This window comes from Alligator mississippiensis, chromosome 10 (genome assembly GCF_030867095.1).
Source record: "Alligator mississippiensis isolate rAllMis1 chromosome 10, rAllMis1, whole genome shotgun sequence".
Taxonomy (NCBI): domain Eukaryota; kingdom Metazoa; phylum Chordata; order Crocodylia; family Alligatoridae; genus Alligator; species Alligator mississippiensis.
Window position 1 is genome coordinate 27,635,053 of NC_081833.1, and position 21,011 is coordinate 27,656,063.

General features: G+C 47.7%; 1 protein-coding gene and 1 long non-coding RNA gene across 2 annotated transcripts in view; one reads left to right on the forward strand and one right to left on the reverse strand.

Moving 5' to 3' along the window:
- The window catches only part of CASTOR1 (cytosolic arginine sensor for mTORC1 subunit 1), a 43,590-nt gene extending 36,299 nt beyond the window's left edge, over positions 1-7,291 (reverse strand). The window contains exons 1-2 of the mRNA XM_006268930.4: positions 7,139-7,291; positions 5,849-5,919 (exon numbers count right to left, since the gene is read on the reverse strand). Coding sequence (XP_006268992.1) covers positions 5,849-5,919; positions 7,139-7,251 — 184 coding nt within the window. The 5' untranslated portion in view covers positions 7,252-7,291. The remainder of the gene's footprint in view (positions 1-5,848; positions 5,920-7,138) is intronic.
- Positions 7,292-9,800: 2,509 nt separating this feature from the next.
- LOC109284652 (uncharacterized) lies at positions 9,801-12,384 on the forward strand. The gene is made up of 2 exons (XR_002092186.2): positions 9,801-9,991; positions 12,191-12,384. It is a non-coding gene; the product is annotated as an uncharacterized LOC109284652 (long non-coding RNA).
- Positions 12,385-21,011: the final 8,627 nt, after the last annotated feature.

The following is a 21,011-nucleotide window of genomic DNA, read 5'->3' on the forward strand; positions in this document are numbered from 1 at the left end:
TCTACATAGGGGTCTCAAACCCTGTTTGGCCCTTTTCTCACAGGACTCTTTTCTGCAGGAGCTGTTCTAGCAAATCTCAATGGAGAGGGTTGGTTTCTGAGTTAGAAGTTTAGGGCAAGAGGAGAAAAGAAGGAGAGTAAATGAACCAGGATAAAATGGCACGAGCCAGGCATTATTAACCTTACATAACAGAGAGATTCTTGACTCTTTGGTTATAGCCTCCTTGCTAATCTCTTTAATCACATATAGATATTATTTTTATTTGGCCAGTAGTAAGAGCTGGTATTTAAAAAACTTACCATAATTTCTCATTTGTAATGTTACTTTGAATTTAACACTAGCTGTGTAGGAAGATGTGAACGTATAGTGATCTTTGATGTTATCTCTTTCCCGAACCAGGTAACAACCAGGGTAGCTGACATCCTACCTACTGCTTATAGGTAAGGAGACTGGCTGTGGACTCCTATTAGCTTTCTCAGCTAATAGTGACACTGCCAGTGTGAGTTATACATCCAAACCATCTGTGCGAATCACATCCAGACCACACTTATCACTACCACCAACTAAGGGAGTCACTCCTTTATCACAAATGTAGAAAGTCTTCACTCTAGCACTCTGAGTCAAACATCTGCAACTTAAACTAAAAGTTGGTTGCAAAGTTTTGGCCATTCTGTTCTTCCAACCTGCCTTGGATACACTGTTTAGCCTTACTCTCTAGCACAGAAACCAGCTACCTTTCCAAGCTACAGGCCAAAACATCCCATAGTCCAGCACAGGCCAGTGGCTTTGGCAGTGTCAGCAGTGAGGGGGTGGAGGTTTGCCTGCACCCATGCTGGGGCCAGACTAGAGGTGCACTGATCGATTGGTTGCATATCAGATCAGAACCAGTAAAGGGAAAACTATGCACCATCAGCTTTTTTTGGCCTGTGTAGCTGATCATGTCACCGATAAATGCCATTGCATGTGGCTGTGCACATGCACTACACACGGCCAGGAATGCAGCTGGGCAGCTTAGAGAGCAGCATCCTGCCAGTAAGTCTATGGGGTGGAGGGGGGCCAGGAAGAGGCATGGGGCAGCAGATCAAGGCCCCCCACAGTGAAGGAGTGGGGCAGGTGCAAGGGCTGCCCAGCCAGGGCGGTGAATGGGACCCCAGGGACAGGAGTGGGATGGAGCTGTGGGTGGCTCATCCAGAGGGTGCAGGCGGGTGGGAGGGGGGTGGCTCCCCACTGCTGTGTGCATCCCCGGGGGAAGCATGGGGGGCACGTACCTCCACGGCAGGCTGCCCACTGCAGGCTTGGGGTCAGTGGCTGCGCCAGCCTCTTCCTGGCAGGGGAGCTGGATCAGGGCTGGGCTCAGGGCAGGTGGCAGTAGCATAGGAGGGGTGGCTATAGCTCAAGCCCCCCAGCACCACCCTTGCTTGGGGCACTCCATTCTGCTTCCTTTCCCTCAGAAGCACCATACAGGACCAGCACAGAGCTCAAGGAAAAGGCAACAGAGTGGCATTCCCTGGGCAGGGGTGGCACTAGGGAGGGCTATAGCTGCCCTAAAATTCCCCACAGGCCCCCCACAGCTCCCCTCCCAGCACTGCCATCACCCACCCCACACGGTCAAGTCCACCCCAAGCCCAGCCTAGCATCCCTGCTGGGAAAAGGCTGGTGCAGCTCCTAGCCCCAAGCATACAGCCCCCCTCTCCCCCCATCTGGGGAGCACATGCCTCCCATGCTTCTGCTGGGGATGTGCATGGCAGCAGGGAGCCACCCCTCCTCCCCATGCCTCCTGGACAAGCTGCGCACAGCTCCATCCCACTCCTGGCCCTGGGGTCCCATTCACCACCCTGGCTAAGCAGCACTTTCCCCAGCCCCACTCCCTCCCTCACCCTAGGGGCTTCAATCTGCTCCCCTCCCCAAGCCTTTTCTCTCCCCCATGCTCCTTCCCCCCTGCACAGACTTACCAACAGAGCGGTGCTCTCCAAGCTGCCCAGCTACATTCCTGGAAATCGAATATTGGATTGGCATTGGCCAATATGGCTAGTTAATAATCAATCTGCTATCAGTATTGGCCAAGAAAATCTTTATCGATGCACTGCTAGGCCAGACAGCTGTGAGCCAAGTCTGCATCACCACTGCTTATCCCAGCCCCTGCCACAGAGGGGAGCTGTGCTGGGACAGGGAAGCTGGGATTTGCACCCAGACTTCTGCTTCTCCCTGCTCCATGCTCCTCAGCTGCAGCATGGGCACAGCCTCTAGCCAGCAAGGAGCTGTGCAACTTCCAGCTTCCAGCTGCTTCAGCACATCTGCTCCTTCTCCCTGCCACCCTGCCTGCACTCTACCCACTTGGCTGCAGTATGGGTGCAACTGGAAGCTACCCATCCCCAGCTCAGCTGCCCACTAGCTGGAAGCTGCACCTACACCGCAGCCAAGGGGAAGCAGCCATGATGCAGATATAGCAGGGACAGGCAATTATTTTGGGCAGGGGGCAACTTACCGAGTTTCAGCAAGCCATCGAGGGCCACACGACAGGCAGCCCAGGGCAGATTAATATTTATTTTCTAAATTTTTTTTTAGGGGCCCCGCAGGCTGGATAGAATGGCCTAGCAGGCTGCATCCGGCCCCCAGGCCACATTTTGCCCACCCCTAAGGTACAGCTTCTAACTGCTTAGCCCCAGGACAGCTCCCTGCTGCCTAGCCCCAGCACAGACATAAGCAATGCCCTCAGGTTGCACAGGCCAGATCGAGCCCATGGGTCAGACGTGGCTAACCCCTGTTCAAGGATCCTGTCTACACTAAGGAAATGCATCCTGCCATACAGCAATGCTGGTGTAGGGCTTTGCATTGGCACTACTAAGGTACTCGTACTGCACAGGCACATGAGTACTTGACACCAGCTTGTTACTACCTTAACCAGCACCATGTAAGCTCCTGAGCAATCCTTCTGCATCAGGAGGCTGCAATAATTACAACAGAGTGGCTATGATTTAATATGCTCCTTGTCTGACATACTATAAACTTCACAGCATTTAGTTTAGTTCATTTGCTCATTTCATGGCTATTCTCAAACTGTACAGCTATATCACTGCATGTGGCTGCTTCCGTGTACTTCTATGGGCTGGCTTCATAACAACCCACTAAAGAGTTTTTACTTTGCTGGAAATTACAGCTTGGAATAGAAAGAGTAATCCAACAGAGTCTGTAACACTCCTCTCAAATTCACTGCTCTGCATTCTTCCTCCCCACCATGGGTTTTTCTCCTATATACAAATGCATTAAAACAAACAGCTTTTGAGAAGCTGTTACACTAAGACTGACAACAGAGGCCTAGTCTTAAAGCTTTTTGTATCATAGCAACTTTAACTTTCAAGGTAAAATTCTGTTGAACCACACACTACCCCATGCACTGAAGTGACAGATCCCAGACCAGCCTCAGCAGGTCAGGGGAGTTTGTAACAGGTTAGGAGCTCAAGTATGAACACCAAGTAGCAGATTTATGCTATGTGAACCACTGTCAACTGCTGCCAACTGGCAAAGCCATCAGACCCAGTCTAACCTGCAGTACCAAGTGCGACACACCCATGTGCTGCAGCTGGGAAGAAGCAGCAAACCTGAGCGGAGCATCCAGGTCAGTGACATTTTCTGGGCCAGATCCAAAAAAGATTCATTTCATTCTGTGCCAGCCTGTGCTGTCCTTCAACAGGAAGGCACAGGTGTAGGAAATCAAATGCATCCAGTTTGCAAAGAGATCTGCTTCAGCCTCTGACAGGTCAGAGGCCTCACTCACTGGACATGTGTATGTTGCATGCCAGAGAAAGCTACAACACCACCAAGGTTTATTTCAGCTTCACCTTCCCCAGCATCACCCATGTGGCTGGATGCAGTTACATAAATACACATAGTTGCAATTACAGGGTCCCTTCCCCTCACCTCTGACAAGCCTCCAGCAAGTAGTACAAATCTATGCATAGGAACAAATCACCCAACCCAGTTTTTGTTTGGAAGAAGAGGGAAACCATTTTGGTAGTTTTCACTGAGTCTTTTTGGCTAGTATAACAGGTTAGCTACCCACATGACATAAGTATAAGAAACAATAGGTTCCTGGACCCCCAATTTCTCCCCAGATATACTATCAGTGTGTCCTGGGACAATGTCATACCTGTGCCAAGTACTAAAAAACACCATATCTCATGGGCATGGAGTACCAGCCAGGTTCCTTTTCTTGCATGGCAGCAGGCCCTCCCTGGTTTGCTGTGACAGCGACAGCCCAGTACTTAATGGTATCCATAGCTAGAGATTCATACATTATCATTTATATTATTTTAAACAAGAGTAAGAGGTAGAGAATTTACTAGTTACTCTGCCTATGTCTATGCTGGGTCTCCTGCGACTTGGGGGGAAACTCCCATGCACGCTCACTCCTACCCACACATGCCAAACCTGGAAATAGGGTAGTGAAGCAGTCCCCGCATCATCCCAGATGCTGGTCTCAAGAAACAGCATGGAGGAAGTGCCCCTCAAGCAGCATTCCTACCACATATCCAGGCTACATGTGTGTAAGCAGAAGCAGTTGGGGGAAGAGGGACAGGCTCAGGAATATTATCCCAAGACATGCCAAGGACAGCACATCTTTTTGGACAGAATTAGGCATCATATTAGCATAAAAGAGACCCTACTATGGTAGCTAGGCTACCATCTCTCTACTCCACCATAGAGCTTCTGCACAGAACCTTCCCTACAGGCTGCTTATCCTTCTCCTTCCGCTGCTACTCCCTTCCTCCCAGCCCCACCACGGTTTTAGAGAAGCTTCAGCATTTATCCTTTCCCAACACTACTTCAGCTGTATTAGGAACGCTGCAAGACTGACATTTTTAACAGGTCTCAGCAAAAAAACTACCAGCAGCTGCTAGAGCAGGGGTTTGTAACCCCCGCACACATGCCAGAGTGTGGCATGCAAAGGCATTTTGCTTGACACACATTCCTCAGGGCAGATAGCAGAGAAGGGGCCAAGCTGCACTTCCAAAACAAGGATCAGGCCCCTCACAGCTGCCCCACCATCTGGCCCCTGGCATGCCAACATCTTACAAGTCAAGGATGGGCTGCTACTGGCACTCTGCCTAAACAAGTTGCTGACCCCTGTGCTACAGCAAAATCTCCTGCGGCTTTTCCATGCATGTTTTACCACTTACTGGATTACCTATGAAGAGTCTACTTATAACAAAGTAAACTTGGCAGGACTACACCAATAGTACCCATTTGGCTTCCAGAAGAAAGCCAGTAATGTTCTGTTGTGATGTTAACTTTACCAGCAGTGTAAGCTAGTAGCTCCTCTTCAGGGACATATAACTCTAAGTCTGGATGTTGCCACATGCTCTGAAGAGTTTACTAATGTACAGAAACCTCCCCTGACAAGTATTAGGTTGAGAACCACTAAGCACCTTCTACAGCTGGTTGATACTTGCACATAGTTTCCTTTTTAAATATTTGCATCTCATATACAATAAGCTAATACCAGAGGAGCCCTCATTAACATGTTCAGTCAGCTACAAAACATGCAATACAGCTCTACATAAGCATCCACAACAAAAAAAATAGGTCAGAAGACTTACAGGTTATTCATACAGCCCTGCATGCTCTGTGACAAAAGGATGTAAAAGAAAAAGCCATACAACTAATGATAGTATCGAGGGGGGGGGGGGGGGGGGGGGGGGGCAACCCTATTACCTTATACAAACACATGCAGGGTTTTCACTGCAGTGGAGAAAAATAATGGGTTAGAACAGTAGTTATATGGCAGTGAAATAAAATACACTGTTGCCATGAACTATAACCTGGACGTACAGAAGTCCTTATGCTGTACCTTTAAAGCCTTCTTCATCTAGCATGATCGTGTAGTCCTCAGGAGTCTCGGTCAAGCTAAAGAACTTGCACCTACCAAAGCAAATACAGGTGATGCACATGAGCCAGTACTATAGAATCGGTCATTAGCCACAGGCAAAATCAATTCCTATTATGTGTGGAGAGGTAAGGAGTTTTCCTGCCTCCTAAAGCAGTTCCCCTCCCCATTTGCTTAATTTCCTTCTGAAAACTGAACTAAAGCCATGTATACAGCAGATGACACTTATGAAACACTGTGGTGGTCCATGAGTATGAGGAACACTGCTTTTCTTGAGCATTTAAAAAGGTGGGGTGGGGTGAGCACGACTTCTTTTTTTAAGCAGGCAGGACCTCACTCCCCTTCTTCGCAGCTGAAAGTATCCCTACAGGGCTGTTGGTTTGGCGTGTAAAGATACAATCCAACTTTAGCTGCAGTTTGGCTTTATAGGCTCTCTTTCTCTTTTGTCTACACAAAGACTCTGAAGTGTGACAAGAACCAATTTTAAATAAGATGCCCTGCAGACACCCTCTGGGAAGCTGGAAGGAGTTGGATAAGGGCTGTTACAGTCAGAGGAGCAGTTTTAAAAAGGACCCATGAATTTAGAAGCGAGCTTCTCTAGCCCCAGTGGAGAGAACAAGCAGCAGCACAGGGAAACAGGCTCCCACGAGCAGAGCCAGGAGTCTGGGCCTGGGGGCAATTTCACTCCCAAACACCAATCAGACAGACTTACATTTTGCGAGCAAATCGCAACAAGGAAAAGTCTCCAGCTGCTGAATCACCAAGGAGCCTGATGCAAGGCAGGGAGCAGCAGGCGGGGCACACAGCAGCTGCCTCGCACCAGCGCTTGGACAGGCCGGAGGGGGCAGCATGAGAGGGCCCCCAAGGCACAAGGCGCTTGGAGGAGGTCGTGGCCCTGCCGGCTCTGCCCAGCACAGCGCTAGGCCAGGCAGCTGCCAACCCCAAGCAGCCACTGTGGCACTTCCTACAACTCTTACTTCATTCACATCAGTCTTCTCCAAGGTCGGGAAAAAAGGAAGGAAGGAAGGAAGGAAGGAAAAAACCCAAACAGCCGTCTCCGGAGCAAACACCAACCCCGGGACGGCAGGCAAGGGGCTGCGTCTTCGCCAGCAGTCCCACCCCCAGGAAGGCAGAAGCCTCCACCCCGGGCCCTCAGCGGAATCACCCGGAGCCCACGGCGGGGCAGCCCGCGCCGCGCCGCGCCGCGCCGCCCACGGACCCGCTCCCCCCGCGCGGCCCGGGCGCCGCCGGTACCTGCTGCGCTGCGGCAAGAAGAGCAGCTTGAGCAGCGGGTGCGTGTAGAGCCAGAGCCCGCGGCGGGCCACGCTCAGCACCCGCACGCGGTGCTCCAGGATCTGCAGGTCCATGGTGGTCGCCGCCCGCGCCCCGCGCCGGGACGAGGGGGCCGCGCCCAGCGCCGCCACTATAAAGGGGCCGCCCCGCCCACGGGGAGGGGCCGGGGGGCCCGCACGTGGGTGGCAGCCCCGCCTGCGGTCGGACGCGCCTCCTCGCGCAGCCCGCTGGCTCCTGTACAGCGCCATGCACAAAGTGTTGTCTGGATGAGGTAGCGAATCTTCATTCTGTCTTATGAAAGCAGACTCTTGCACATTTCACAGCAAGCTGGCCCACGTGAACATCACAAGGATAGCCCTATACATACTAGCTGAAGTTGCCCATTTTCCTGGGTCAGTCCCAGACTCCAAGAACCTGGTATTCCAACCTGTAGCCAAGGGCATTGGTGACATTGGAGCCTCTGCTTCTCCAGACAAAAAAAATAATGGTTCAAGTCATTGGCGATGCATAAGGGTTGCACACAGGTGCACATGCACCCCCTGAGATTGGTGGTGCACCCCTGTGATTGGCCATTGCCAATGATGCTGGTGGTGCCTGTGGGTGGTTGCCACTTGCCACCCCCTCACCCTCTGCAGCTGACAATGTCAGTGGCATTTGCAGGCGGTCACCGATCACTGCTGGCCGACACTTCCGCCACCAGCAGTGTCTATGGATGGTCGCCAACCACTGGTTGGTGCTCACACCCCATCGCTGCTGACTCTGCCACCTCCACCTGCGGGAGCTCCCTGCTTGCTGCCACCATGCCCCCCCCCCTCTGTACCACAGCTACCCACTAGCCTTCAGTTGAACAGCTTCTGACTGCCTGCTAGTACTGAGAATCTAGGTGTTTTCCTTCTCAAGGCCAGTAGACACCTGTGAAGCCATGAGCTACCTTTCCCCACAATGATCCAGCAACATCCCCTTACACTCAGCTTCATGGATGCCTCTTTGCTCTACATGCCCCTTCACACAGCAGCCCCAGCCATGATGAAGGCAATGTGCTTAGATCACTGGTCAGAAGGTAAGAGATTAATAGGAAGGGATAAGGACACAAAGATAAATAAATCCAATGAATAACCCACTAACAATCCATCCTAGTGTGATCCTTTACTGGGCAGTTAATGATTGGCTAGGACTAGGACATGAGGCAAACCCTGAGAGGACTTTTAAGATCATAGGCGGTTACTACAGCCAAACTCACTAGGTCAAGGGTGTAGCTGGCCAAGAAGTACAACTACATCAGGAGAGGTTGGGAGGAAATGGTGCAGTTTTGGTTTGGGCCAATCTCTGCATGAAATAAGAAACTCTTCTCCACCTGCTCCTAGAGTGCTTTTAAATCATTCTGGGTTGCTTCCCAAAGAAAAGAGTGAGTCTGCACTTGGGTTATCCAGTCCTCGCAGCTTGTGGATCATCAAAATATATTTTTAGCTTGTGGCCTAAACTAAGTAACCTAACTATCTTCTTTCTGTAACCTTGCTTCCCTCCTCCTCCTCCTCCTCTCAGGGTAGCTCATATCTTCTTCTGTCTGCCATTATTTAGGCTGTAAATTATCAAAGACAAATACCTGCCTCTTACAGGAATAGATTCTGCAAAGCACTTATACCCTACCTTGCCCAAATACCTCAAGTCAGTGCCTGGTTCATTCACTACTTGTGCTTACAATTAAAGCACATTTGCATGTTTTTTGCTAAGCTGAGGTTTTAGTGTATTTGCAGATGCTGTAAAGTAATAATAATCCCTATGACTGGTATAACTTTTCCATTCTTGAATCCAAATATTTTTGTGGTTCTTCTAATTTACAAACCCTCAACATTCAAATATGACTGCAGTGTTTTCACCCTTTCCTAGGCCAGAAAGTAAGTAGAGCATAGTTTCAAGCTCAGGCTCAGGATGAAACTATTTAACAGTGGTGCTCGCAAGGAATGTGCTGCATGCATTGAATTATGAAGTTGGGTCTGGAATCAGCACAAACTCACCACAAAGGCCAAACTCCACTGTCACTGTATAATGGTGATTTCCAGGAAACGTTAACTCTGAAACACAGACAAGCTTTCACTGGCATGTAAAGGAGCTAGGAACTTTCCATCAATGGCAATCTTCAAATGGGAAGATAATATCAGAGAGAGAGGTTGTGCAACCAGCATGGAAACAATGCTCATTAAAGCACCACACAACACTACTGTAGCCACGTACTGCAAACCAAATACACAATTACTAGATAATAAATCACAGGCGAGCTGGGAACAAACCCCTGGTGCACAGCACCTGAACTGTAGGCCTCGGTTGTATGAGTTAACGTACAACTAGGATAGTTGGCAGCATGAGTAACCGCATTAGTCCCTTTGACTCAGACATTAGAAGGCAACCCTACATATTTTCTTCTTAAGTAAAGATAGGTTAAGAGCCACTCTTCAAACTGTATGGTTTGTTGCAAAATAAAGCCTTAAACTGACTGCATTTGAAATCCATGGCAAATACACTGAGTTGAATAAGAGCAGGAAGAGGGTAACAGTCAGAGCTGTCCCTAGGGGTGTGAGGGGTCCAGGGGGAGGGGGAGGTGTGGCAAGCAACAGGAGCTGGCGGAGCTGTGGGGGCGGGTGGCGAGCAGCCAGAGCCGGTGGTGCTCAGCAGCAGCCATGCGTGGCAGCCGCAGCGGGGCCTATACTGCACTGACCATGGAGCCCCCCCAGAGCGTGAGGCCTGGGGCGATCGCCCCGATTCGCCCCCCCAGGGAAGGGACAGCCCTGGTAACAGCAGATGGGATCCTGCAAGCTGGTGAGTATTTGTTAGTCGCACAGGGTGTACTTACATGTTCTCTGGGGTGGGGGGGGGTGCTTTAATTAGAGCTGCTGTAATTAAAGTGCCTGCGGCATCTCTTGTATTCAGCATCCTGAGCTTCAGAGGGCTCCCATTCAATGTCTATGAGATGCTCAGAGTGACCCACTTCAAGGCTTGTTGATCTGACTGGTGAGCCGTTTAACAATGATATGTAGTGCACTGGAAAATGTAACCACTAGCAACAGACTCTTTTCTCCCCATGATTTCTCTGCTTTTCATGCCGCACCGATATTCCTAACAGCTGTGTGGTCCTTGAATGCAGCCCCCGGAGATCTGTCTCATGGCCCTGGAGAGTATAGATACAAGGATGCCACATTTACTCACAGGCCAAGCAGCCAGATACGATATTGTATGCTGGGAACTGTAACCTAATCAGGCAGCCACTTCTGATTAAAGATGTAGGGTGTCTATACACGTGCTCTAGGGTGGACACTTTAATTAGAGACTCTGAGAGCCGCTCTAATTAAAGCGCTTACAGCGTCACATGTACTCAGCGTCCTGTGCTTCAAAATGGCAGTGGGGACTCTTTAACTAAAGCTGTTCAACAAGCTTTAGTTAAATGCCGCCACCGCCATTTTGAAATGCGGGGACGCTGAATACACCTGATGCAAAGGCTAATTAGCATGCTCCAGCAGACTAGTTCATTGAGTCTGCTCCCACATGTGCTAATTAGCATGTGCTGAAGCAGAGGTCTGTCACTTGCATGGGTGGCTGCAGACAATTACAAACTACCCCAGTCTAGGTCAATTAGGTGCTACCATTGGGTTCATACCACTTTGCTAACATGCCTTCTTAGTTTAACAACATCTGAGCTAAATCCTGCTCTGAGTTACAACTATGTAAGTCTGGAGAAACTCCTATGAATCAATTAAGTTACTCCAGGTTTGCAGCTGCCATGATTAAGAGCATGTACAGCACATGAACAACAGTTTGTTCTATCTGAGATCCCCTAAACTAAGCATTTATCTGTAGATCTGGCCAATACTAAACAACCAGGGGTGGATTCAGGGGGGTGCAGTGGTGCAGTTGTAGCCTCCTTTGATTTTTGGTCCACCCAAAGTTTAAAACCAACTGCCTAGCAGTGACAGCAGTATTTCTATTCAGGTATCAGAGAATGAGTCACTTGATCTCATGGTTCTTTATTATTGAATTCCTTCTAAAATCTTCATTCCACAGGAGTTAATGAACCTCTCCTTTTTAATGATCTTGATGTTCCACTAATTAAGCTATCCTTTCTTCTGCAAGTCTGCTGTGTTAGATGCCCTTAACTCTTGTTTCACAGCCCCACAGACTGTTTTTAATGCTAGGTAAAAGCATTAATGCAGTGTGGAAACATTAACTTACAGAAATAACTTTCAAGAGAAGCATTGGATTCACTGTCAAAATGCTTAAGAAGGCTAGACTTTGTTTTATGAATTTGAAAAAGGAGACGTCGACAGCAATCCTCTCTGTGGACCAAGACATTGTAGTAGTGGAGAGGCTTATATTTCACAGTGATCCTCAGAGCTATGTTGTCCACAGTCTTACACTCCTGGCAGGGTCACCCATGGTGAAGAAGCTTGACGGGAGGTTCCACCATGGTCTACTCCCAAGCGGATCAGGTGGAAAAAGATGCCAGGATCTCAACCACTGTAAAGACAGAAAAAAGTTACAGGAAGGGGGGAGGTATTCATGTTATCTGGGATTCTCCCTTGCCACTGGCTCCAGATCTCCACCTTGTTAAGATCTTGTGGTTGTTGTTTCCATGCACTAGCTTCTTCCTATTAAACAAAGTCATGCACAGGTTTTTATCACAGGAAACAACACTCTCTCATACCAACCTTTAAAAGCCCTGCGGTGATGGATCAGTGGTGACAGAGATAGGACTATTGAATCTGGCAGTCTCCAGCCCTGAATCTGCATGCAGGTGGCAGTAGCTGGATGGTTGTCCTGCAGCTGGGTTGAGACAGGAGTGCAATTCAGCAGCTGCTGCCATGACTGAGCAGTCTTATTCAGGATCCTCTATACACACCCTACATGGGGAGGGGGCTAGAAGAGGTGCCCTAAACCTAGGCTGCATTATATGCTCCTGGCTGTATAACTGCAACCAGTGGGATTACTCTGCTTGATAGCTTCATGAGACAATGATTTTTGCAGCATGGAATGTTTGCAACTTGATGAACAGCCGAGACAACCAATGACCAGCATGAAGAACTGCCATCGTCTCCAGAGAACTAAAGGGATGCAGCTACAGAACTAATGAAACAACATCTTTTGACTTTGTTTTGCCTAGTTTGTTGTGGTTTTTTTAAATGTATATAATATAGCAAAGTAATGCACATTCCAATGAAGTTGTATTTGTTTTTGCTTCAATCTTAAACTGATTGGCACCTAGTTTATTATAGCTTCTAGTTTCTTTTCAACTGGAGAACAATGTGTATTGAGGTACTCTATACTAGGGGCAGGCAATTATTTTGGGCGGAGAGCCGCTTACTGAGTTTTGGCAAGCCATCAAGGGCTTCATGACAGGCAGCCCAGGGCAGATAAATATTAATTTTCTAAAATTTTTAGGGGCCCCCATGGGCCAGATAGAATGGCCTGGTGGGCTGCATCCAGCCAGCGAGCTGCATTTTGCCCACCCCTGCTCTATACTATCAGCAACCCCTCTTTTCAAAATCCTATATCTGCCCATGTAACAACCCTTCCTGCCTTTCCACCTTCAACCAGAAGGACCTTTCAATTGAATTCCCTGGGATTTAGGCAGCCAGTACAATGGGTCTCCTTTGCATTGGGACTCAGGTGCCTATACTATCTCTATCAGGCATGTCATACCAGAGATCCTGGATCAGCTTCTACTAGAAAGACTCCTTCATAGCAAAACAGTAAATATTCAGAAGTATGTTAATCCAAAGGCCCCAGGCTTTAGGTTCCAAGGTATGTTCACTGGCATTTATCCCCAGGCCCCCACTGCACTGATCTTTCTCTTTCCACACCCCGCCCCCCCCCCCCCCCCCCACACACACATTTGTCCCTCTTTCAAAAGCAAATCAGAAATGGTGTGCATGAGACTTAGACCGGAAAATTCAAAATGAAACTGAGCAGGACATCACGAGATGTTCTATATCTCAATGAAACACACACAAGATTCCTTCTAAGGAATTGCTTGCATTGCTTTCAGAGATCAGATTCCAAAATCTACAAGCTCAGGAACATCTTTGCATTTCACCAGGTGACTTTAAATTGGAAGGAAGTACTGGGATTGGTGTAGCTGTGAAAGGATGGCAAAGATACAATCTGATACACTGCAGCTTCCCCTAACTCACCAAACAAACCAGGTCCCGACAATTTTCTACTTTAAAAGCATCTTGGACAGAAGAGAGCAAGATCACATTTTCCATTTGTCCAGAAGCCTAAGCAGACAGCATTACCCGCACAGACCTGGCTTCTGCCCAGGTCCTGCCTTTGAATGTAACTGCCTCATTTAAGTGAAGTTCACACAGCACAGCATGTTGCAGGCTAGAGTTTCCTTTCACATCCCCTGTGGGGAGATTTCACTCTTTTCTTTTTTTTCTTGTAGGTTTCCTGTGACTCAGATTTTAAAGGGAAAGAAACCAGTTTGCAGAACACACTGGAAACTGAATATGAGAATTCAATTGCGAGATATAGTTCTACAATTGAAGTCTCATATTCGGTTTCCAGTGGGTTCTGTCACAGGACAGAAGCAGGTAAATTATGGCCCAGGATATAAGGTGTTTCCCCCAGCTTGATTCCCCAGAGGTCACTTCACTTACTACTGTGAAACTGCGCATGCTCACACTGTGCCTCAGTTAAGGCCAATAAATAAATCAGTCTCCAATATTGGATATTGGATTTTGCCTGGATACTAGTCTATGGTCAGTATCCCTACCATGCCTCAGCTTTCCCATCTCTAAACTGGAAGTAATATTCCCCTTGTGCATAGCACTGAGGTTCTCAGATACATATGTACTTGTGTTAGATTTGGGGCTTTTCCCCTAACCTATAGGATCCAAATTATAGACCATTTCTCAGATGCCAAGACGCATGATCCACTTGAACAGTGGAAATTTAGTGCACGTCAGGTTGAACCTTCACCAGCTTTGGGAGTTTTACCCAGCTCTGATTCCACCCAGGGACTTTGAGAGTGTGAAGATAATGTGACCAGCATTCAGATCACCAGTACTGAAATCCCCACCCCTTTTCCAACTGTGTTAAATACAACCTTTCCAGCACATGTCAGAGAAACTGTGGAATCAGGCCCTGCAGTGCAGTCTGCTCCATCCCATTTTTTTAAACAGCCTTGTTGTTTCTTTGGTTGAACTGAGCCGTGCCCAATCAGTTGATGCACGTATACTGGAAACATGAGTGGCAACAGTTTTCACATCACGATCTGGATCCAGCTCTGATGTCCCCCCCATTACTCCGACATGTTTGCCTCTGGAATTGTCCAGACCCAGCTCTAATTCAACAGTTTCTGATCCCACAGGCTAATTTGTTCTTTTCCAGAAGAGTCCAGGATCTCTCTCGGTCTTGGGAGACAGGGCTGATGCAGCTCTTATCTGTGCCTTGGCTCTTTGAAGGACTCATGATTGCCTGCCTTTATTTTTTTTTAGCGACCTTCCTGATAAGGTTCCTTCACCACTGCAGCACGTTCCAAACGCAGCAGTTCTTGCTGGGGTTGCCCAGGGAGAACGCGTGTAGAGAACTCTGTCTTGCCATGTTTTCCTGGGCTGATACTAAATTAGAACCCTGGGCAGGATTTTAGTGGCAGTGCTTAAGGAGCAACCTGACCTGGCCCTTCCTTTTCTCCCTCTGCAGGTTCAAAGTGAAGAGTGTTTGGTGGATAAGTTGCCATCCTTGCTCACTGGGTACCAAACTGAATGTACAGGGAAACCCCAGTCAACTGCAGCAAGGCACAGTGACTGTGTTGCTTTGGATCTTGATACCAACCATTCATGCTAACTGCATGTTGTCACCTGGCTTTGAACCCTGCTGTTCCTTAATTCAAAGCAGCTGTTTCTGTGCCTTTTACTTCTATGCCAGGCCTTCCAGCCCCTGGGAGTAGGAGACACTCTCACATCTCTCAGCAGTCATTCCCACTGCTGGAACTCTTTTTATGTTTATTTCCAGGACAGAAGTGATGCTGGCTTTGCTGATGCAGCCCTACCCCCTGCATTGCCCTGTTCTCCTATCCAAAGTGCCTCGATTTATACTGAATCACTGAGAACCACTATTCTCAGTGGTGGCAGATGACAGAACAAGGAGCAGTGGTCACAAGTTGCAGCAAAGGAAGTTAAGGTTGAATGTTAGGAAAAACTCTCTCACTGGGAGGGTTGTGAAGCCGAGAGTTGGTAGAATCTCCATCCTTGGAGGTTTTTAAGGCCCAGCTTGACAAAGCTGTGGCTGGAATGATCTAGTTGGGGATGGTCCTGCTTTGAGCAGGGGATTGCACTAGATGAACTCCTGAGGTCCCCTCCAACCCTAATTTTCTATGATTCTATATCCACAGAAATCTCCTCTAGAGGCAAGAGGGAAATTTAATTACTACAGTCCTTTTATCCCACTTGTGCCTTGAGGGTACCCAGAAAGGTGTTAATTGGAGGCAATTGTGGTGGAGTCTCTTTGGTATTGACATCCAGTCAGAAGGAACCAGACTGGGGTCCCCTGTCATGTATCACTGAATTGCCACGGAACAGTAATGACTTCAAGTCACCCGCTTCACCTGGCCCCTGTAGGATGAAGGAAGTGGCATGTTCGTACAGAGCCTGAGTGATGTCGTCATTATGATCCAGGAATTATGAGACGGGTAAGGATTTTTTGAGGTGATATCATTTATTGGACCAAGTAATTTTATTCCAGCCATGCAGTTGGTCCAATAAGAGTTATCACCCCCCCAAAATCCTCACCTCTTACAGGGCCTGACTCATTCCAGCCATCTTCTAAACTTCTTGGTAACTTGGAACTGAGAGGTGAAGTGCTGCCCAGACCAATGCCAATCCCGGGACCTATTTCACTGCCCTGTTAAGATCTGGCAGATGTGGTTGGAGAGAAGAGTAATGGGCACCACTGAACACGACCCATTCACTGCAGAGCAGAGCAGACTCTTCACAGAGGGACACTTTCTAAACACAGGTGACACTGAGACCCAGGCCATGTGGGCAGTTGCTCCCACAGTCGCAACAACTCGGTGAATTCCCTGGGGGAGCTGAGCAGGGAGTGGGTAAAACCACAGAACTGATCATTTTCTGCTGCTCAGGTATCTTTGCATTTGTTTTTAAAAATGCCCAAACACTGGAGCTAATCACTCCAACTATCGGTAGCCTTAAACTTATTTACCAACGTGGTGTCAGTGCACGCTCAAACCACTGTAGCAATAACAATAAGCAGCAAGGAGGGTGGGGGGGAAGGGTTAAGGAAAACAGTATAAAGGAAAAATTTTTCTGGATGGTCCAAGGGGCAGTTGCTGCAGCCACCTGCTTTGTGTTTTGTTCCCAGGACTGAGTGGTCATTTAATTCTCCTGCTGCAAACCCAACACACCAGACCATATGGACACGTTTCTCTGTGTAGCACTGTTGCCGTCCCACCCCTCCCTTGGTTCCTGTAGCCCATTGTGTAAGGGTCACATCCTGTTCCTCCTGGGGCCTTTTCACCTGGCAGGCTGATTTGTCAAGGATGGAACAAGGACGTGTGATGCTGCCAGGACCGGGGCTGCGAGGTCTCCATCGGATCTATATCTGTATGTGTGATAAATATTTACACAGCAGAGAGCAAGAGCTGCCAGCCTAGCTGCCAATAGGAAACAGCATTGTACAAATAGGGCCAGCAGATTTGGGTTTTTTGGATTGTTATTTTGGGGAGAGTTAATTTGGCACCTTTGTAAAAGGTAAGAACATATCAGTGTCAACTGGTCATGGGAAACAGCCCGGCAACCTTACCCCTCCGGCTTCAACAGTGCAGCTCAACCCTGACCTGCCAGGGATCGTAGGGACACCAGAGCTGTCTGGCAATGCACCTCGGAGCGCAGACACAATAGACTTCACTCCACAGTAAAAGTGGAACGGACACGTGACCCACAGCCTTCTACCAGCATGCCCACTCCACGGACCACAGTCATACCTATATGCTAGGCAAGCTGGATCTCCTGACACCTAAAAAGCCAGGGCTATGATAACATCTACTATAGGCATAGAGCTTGGGAAAACTAATTGTGGGTCCACTCCTTATGATGGAGAGTAAACTATTCTATAGTAAGGAATTGTGTTGCGTGTATCCACACCCTTAAGACAGACCTGCATCTCCCTGGGCTGTTCCAGTCTGTAGTGGAAATTGTCAGTCGTGTAAGGTCATTCAGAGAAACAAGGGACAATTGAAACAAGATGGGTTTGTTCTGAGTACTTGCCAGTACACCTGTATCTTTTTATTGAGTCCTGCCTTTTCTGTAGAGGATGTGTAAGTCAACAGCAATATACAGATATGATAAAAGTACAGCTCAGCAATCCCATTAGAGACAACTTTGCCATACAGATTGGGTTCTGTGCCAATTCTACCTGGAATTATTCCATGTAACCTCTCTGTTAACCCATTTGTAAAACATAGGGAACTTATATTTGACCACCTTATGGATAGGGTGATGAGGCCTTGATAATAAAGGCTGTAAAGAGCATGAAAATACAACAAGCAGTCAACATAGGTGACATCATTTGTACTCACAGGTGTTAGGTTCCCAGCTCAGCGTACAGGCTGGAGACAGAGGTGACAGTTTAGCACATTTCAGTTTACAGGCTATTGCAGCACAGAACAGTTAGTCTTCCTCAGCCAGAACAGAGCACCCTGCAAAATCCAGCATAGTTGCGAGGTATGCTTTTCTCACCCTCTCCCATGTTCTGTAGACCCATGATAAGCATGTTTAAATGGTGGTTTAAATGCTAGTGGGTTTTCTGAAGCCTTGTCTACAGTACTACAGCTTGCATTGCTCCTGTGGATGGAGCTGAAACAAAGCCAGGAGCAAACAAATGTTCTAGCTCAGATTGCCTTTGTCAGGCTCTCTCAGCAAAACTTTCCTTCATCCACTTCTTTCATCCCCTCCTCTGTTGAAGGCTCATTCCTCCCCATTTCTAGCTCTCTCTCGAGCTCCTTGGGTGCATCTATATGAGACATTTACTGAGGAGTTACCTAATTAGCTCTGCAGTAAAGTTTCTGTGTCTATGCATGCGGCTCTATTAGGTTGCAGTAAACAAAATGCCTCTCTAGGCTAGTACTTGCAACTACAAGTACTATTGTGCAGCAGCCTTATTTACTGTGTAGCAACGTGTGTGTAGACATGAAGGGGGCTGGCTGGGGCACAAGAGCCACAATCCCTAGTCAATACCTGCCAGCTAGCCCCTGCACTGAAGCACCCTTGGGCACCAGCCAGACCCTTCACAGCATGCTGAGTTGGGACAGAGGAGCCCCGGGCTTGCAGGCTGACCCCCGCAGGCTCCCTGCCAGCTGGGGCTGTTCTGACCCCGTTCAACATGCTGTGGTCCTAAGTGCACATGTAAATATGGTGCCTGGGAGTAATAAACTCTAGTGTGATATGCACCAGAGTTTATTACTTCACATCAGTTGCACATGTAGATGCACACCTTGTTACCAGAATTGTGTGTTCTCATGGGTGATGTTTCAGAGGGCCAGGGAGGGACAGAAAATCTGAAGCTGTTATCAGGGGAGCTGATAACTTTAATAATGATTCTGGAAGCAAAAATCCAGCTGGTAGGTCAGCTAAGGTAGCTCCAACCAGAGCACCACACAGGTTTCCTGTCATGTTAGAACAACAATGCTGAGAGCAGCAAAAATGGACTTTGGTCAGGCTGCAACCATGCAAGGAGCAAACCATCCTCGGAAAGAGCCACTGATAGTCACCTTCCTGGTTATATTCATATGGACACAGGACAGGAAGGGACCTCCTGGGGCATCAAATACATGCACTTAACAATAGCCTGTAAACACAGAAGAAGGAATCCCTCCCCCCACAAGCTCTTCCAGCAAGTACAAGAAACAATTTCCAAAACACCAAGAACACCCTATAACATGCCATCAGCACACCTCAGTCAACCCCCAGTTTCTCTCCAAGCATGTTAGAAGCCTTCAAGTAAAAACTGGAAAACTATTCTTGGAGGCTCCATCATGTGTCTTCTGGGGTGGGGTACAGTTTTGACAACCCTATACACTGAAATATCTTAAGATCGGTCCACAAAAAACCCACAAAATTGTCTTAAAATCATGAAGGCGCTTTTTAAAATAATAGTTTTGGTTGCTTTTGATTTTGGAGCCTCCTGGATGCCTGTGTCTCACACGTTCAAGCGTTTTTCCACAATCATGTGACCCAGACACCTTCTTATCTTGTTTCTAAAAAAAAGTATCTCACCTAATCATTTTACACCAATGGCTAGAGATGTAAGATCAAATGTTGCAAAACACATGATAAAAATCACTGGAGATGGGGGCACCACACAAGACTGCAGCAGTATCTATAATGTATGCAGCATTACTAGGCTAGGAACTGACACCAAACAAGCAGTTACTCATTTACTCGGACGCCACTGCAGGGAAAAAAACAGTATTGTGAGCACATCTTTCCTTTGTCAAGACAATGGAAATGTCACCATCCACTTGACTTATCTTGGTTTGATACTGAAAACCCTATTAAAAAGGTACCTGAAGTTCTGTCTGTATCTGGTTGCCATGGCCCTATGCAGGGTGTTTTGCAAAGTAGTTAAAAGGAATTTTAACCTCTTTTATTTTACTTTAAGATAGATTAAAAAAGTCCTGGAATTTTGCTTTATTACTTTAAAATTAAGGGTTTTTTTCACTTTATTTCTTTTACATTGGCAGTGAAGACTCTAAAACCTTTGGAGAACAGTGGATTTGTGATATCATAGATATCACAGGAAGGGAGTTTAATTCCCATTGTCTAAAATCTTTTGTGCTTTGTTTGCTAATTATGTTCACTCCCCAAGTCAATTGCTCTATATAGGACTAGGATAAAAGAATCCTTTGTTAAATATTCATGACAAAGCCTGTCCCTGCTAAGTGTTATCCCTTCCAGTCCACATGTAAGACCTCCAAAGAGCTTTTCAGTAACTATGGGGGAGGAAGTCAAAGCTTGCCCCAGCCAGCATGTGTAAAACAAAATATAAGAAAAAAGGACAGAAACTCTCCTAGGCCTTCTTAATCCCTCTTAATGAGAAGTGAGGCATAAACTCTATTTCTCTGGTCCTCCTTGATTTACCATTTCCAAAAGGAGATTTGCATGTAAAACCAGGTAGAAGGGGAACCGAGTCCCTGATCCACCAATAACCAAGAGGGCCTCAGGTTAAGCCCCCCCAAAAACAGATTTTCTATCCACTTTGCAACTTGAAGATGTTACCAGAAGAGATTGTAGGACTAACCCCTGTCCAATTGTTGTAGTGGTCAATACTTAATTGCTTGCTTCTGCCCCAGTCCAGCAAAGCAGTAAAGCACATACTTAATTGTAAGCATATACATGAGTATAGCAAGATTAGTCAAGTGCTGAGAGTGTGCTGGATTGCAACCATGTGATGGGAAGGATTGGGAGGGTCTCCACAGAAGTAGGTCTGAAAAGTACCCGTGGCTCCTTGACTGCCCCAAAGGAAGCTGACAGAGAATCTCTGTAGACCTTTTCCTTTAAGGATACTGTCAATGGAGGATTCTTACTCATGGCCCTGAAGTACAAGACTGACTCTGTGGGATGCCCAAAGCAAGAGGGACCCAGGTAAGTGTGCCGCCTCCTCCCACGCCAAGCTTCAGGATATGGACTATTCCACTTTTGCAAGCATAGATGGTATCACCACACTGCCAAACTGCCACTGTTTGTCCTGCCAGCAGCTGCTCTGGTGGTGACCATCGTTCTCTCTGGCCACCCTTATGGGAGAGCCAGGGCTACCCAAAGGACACACA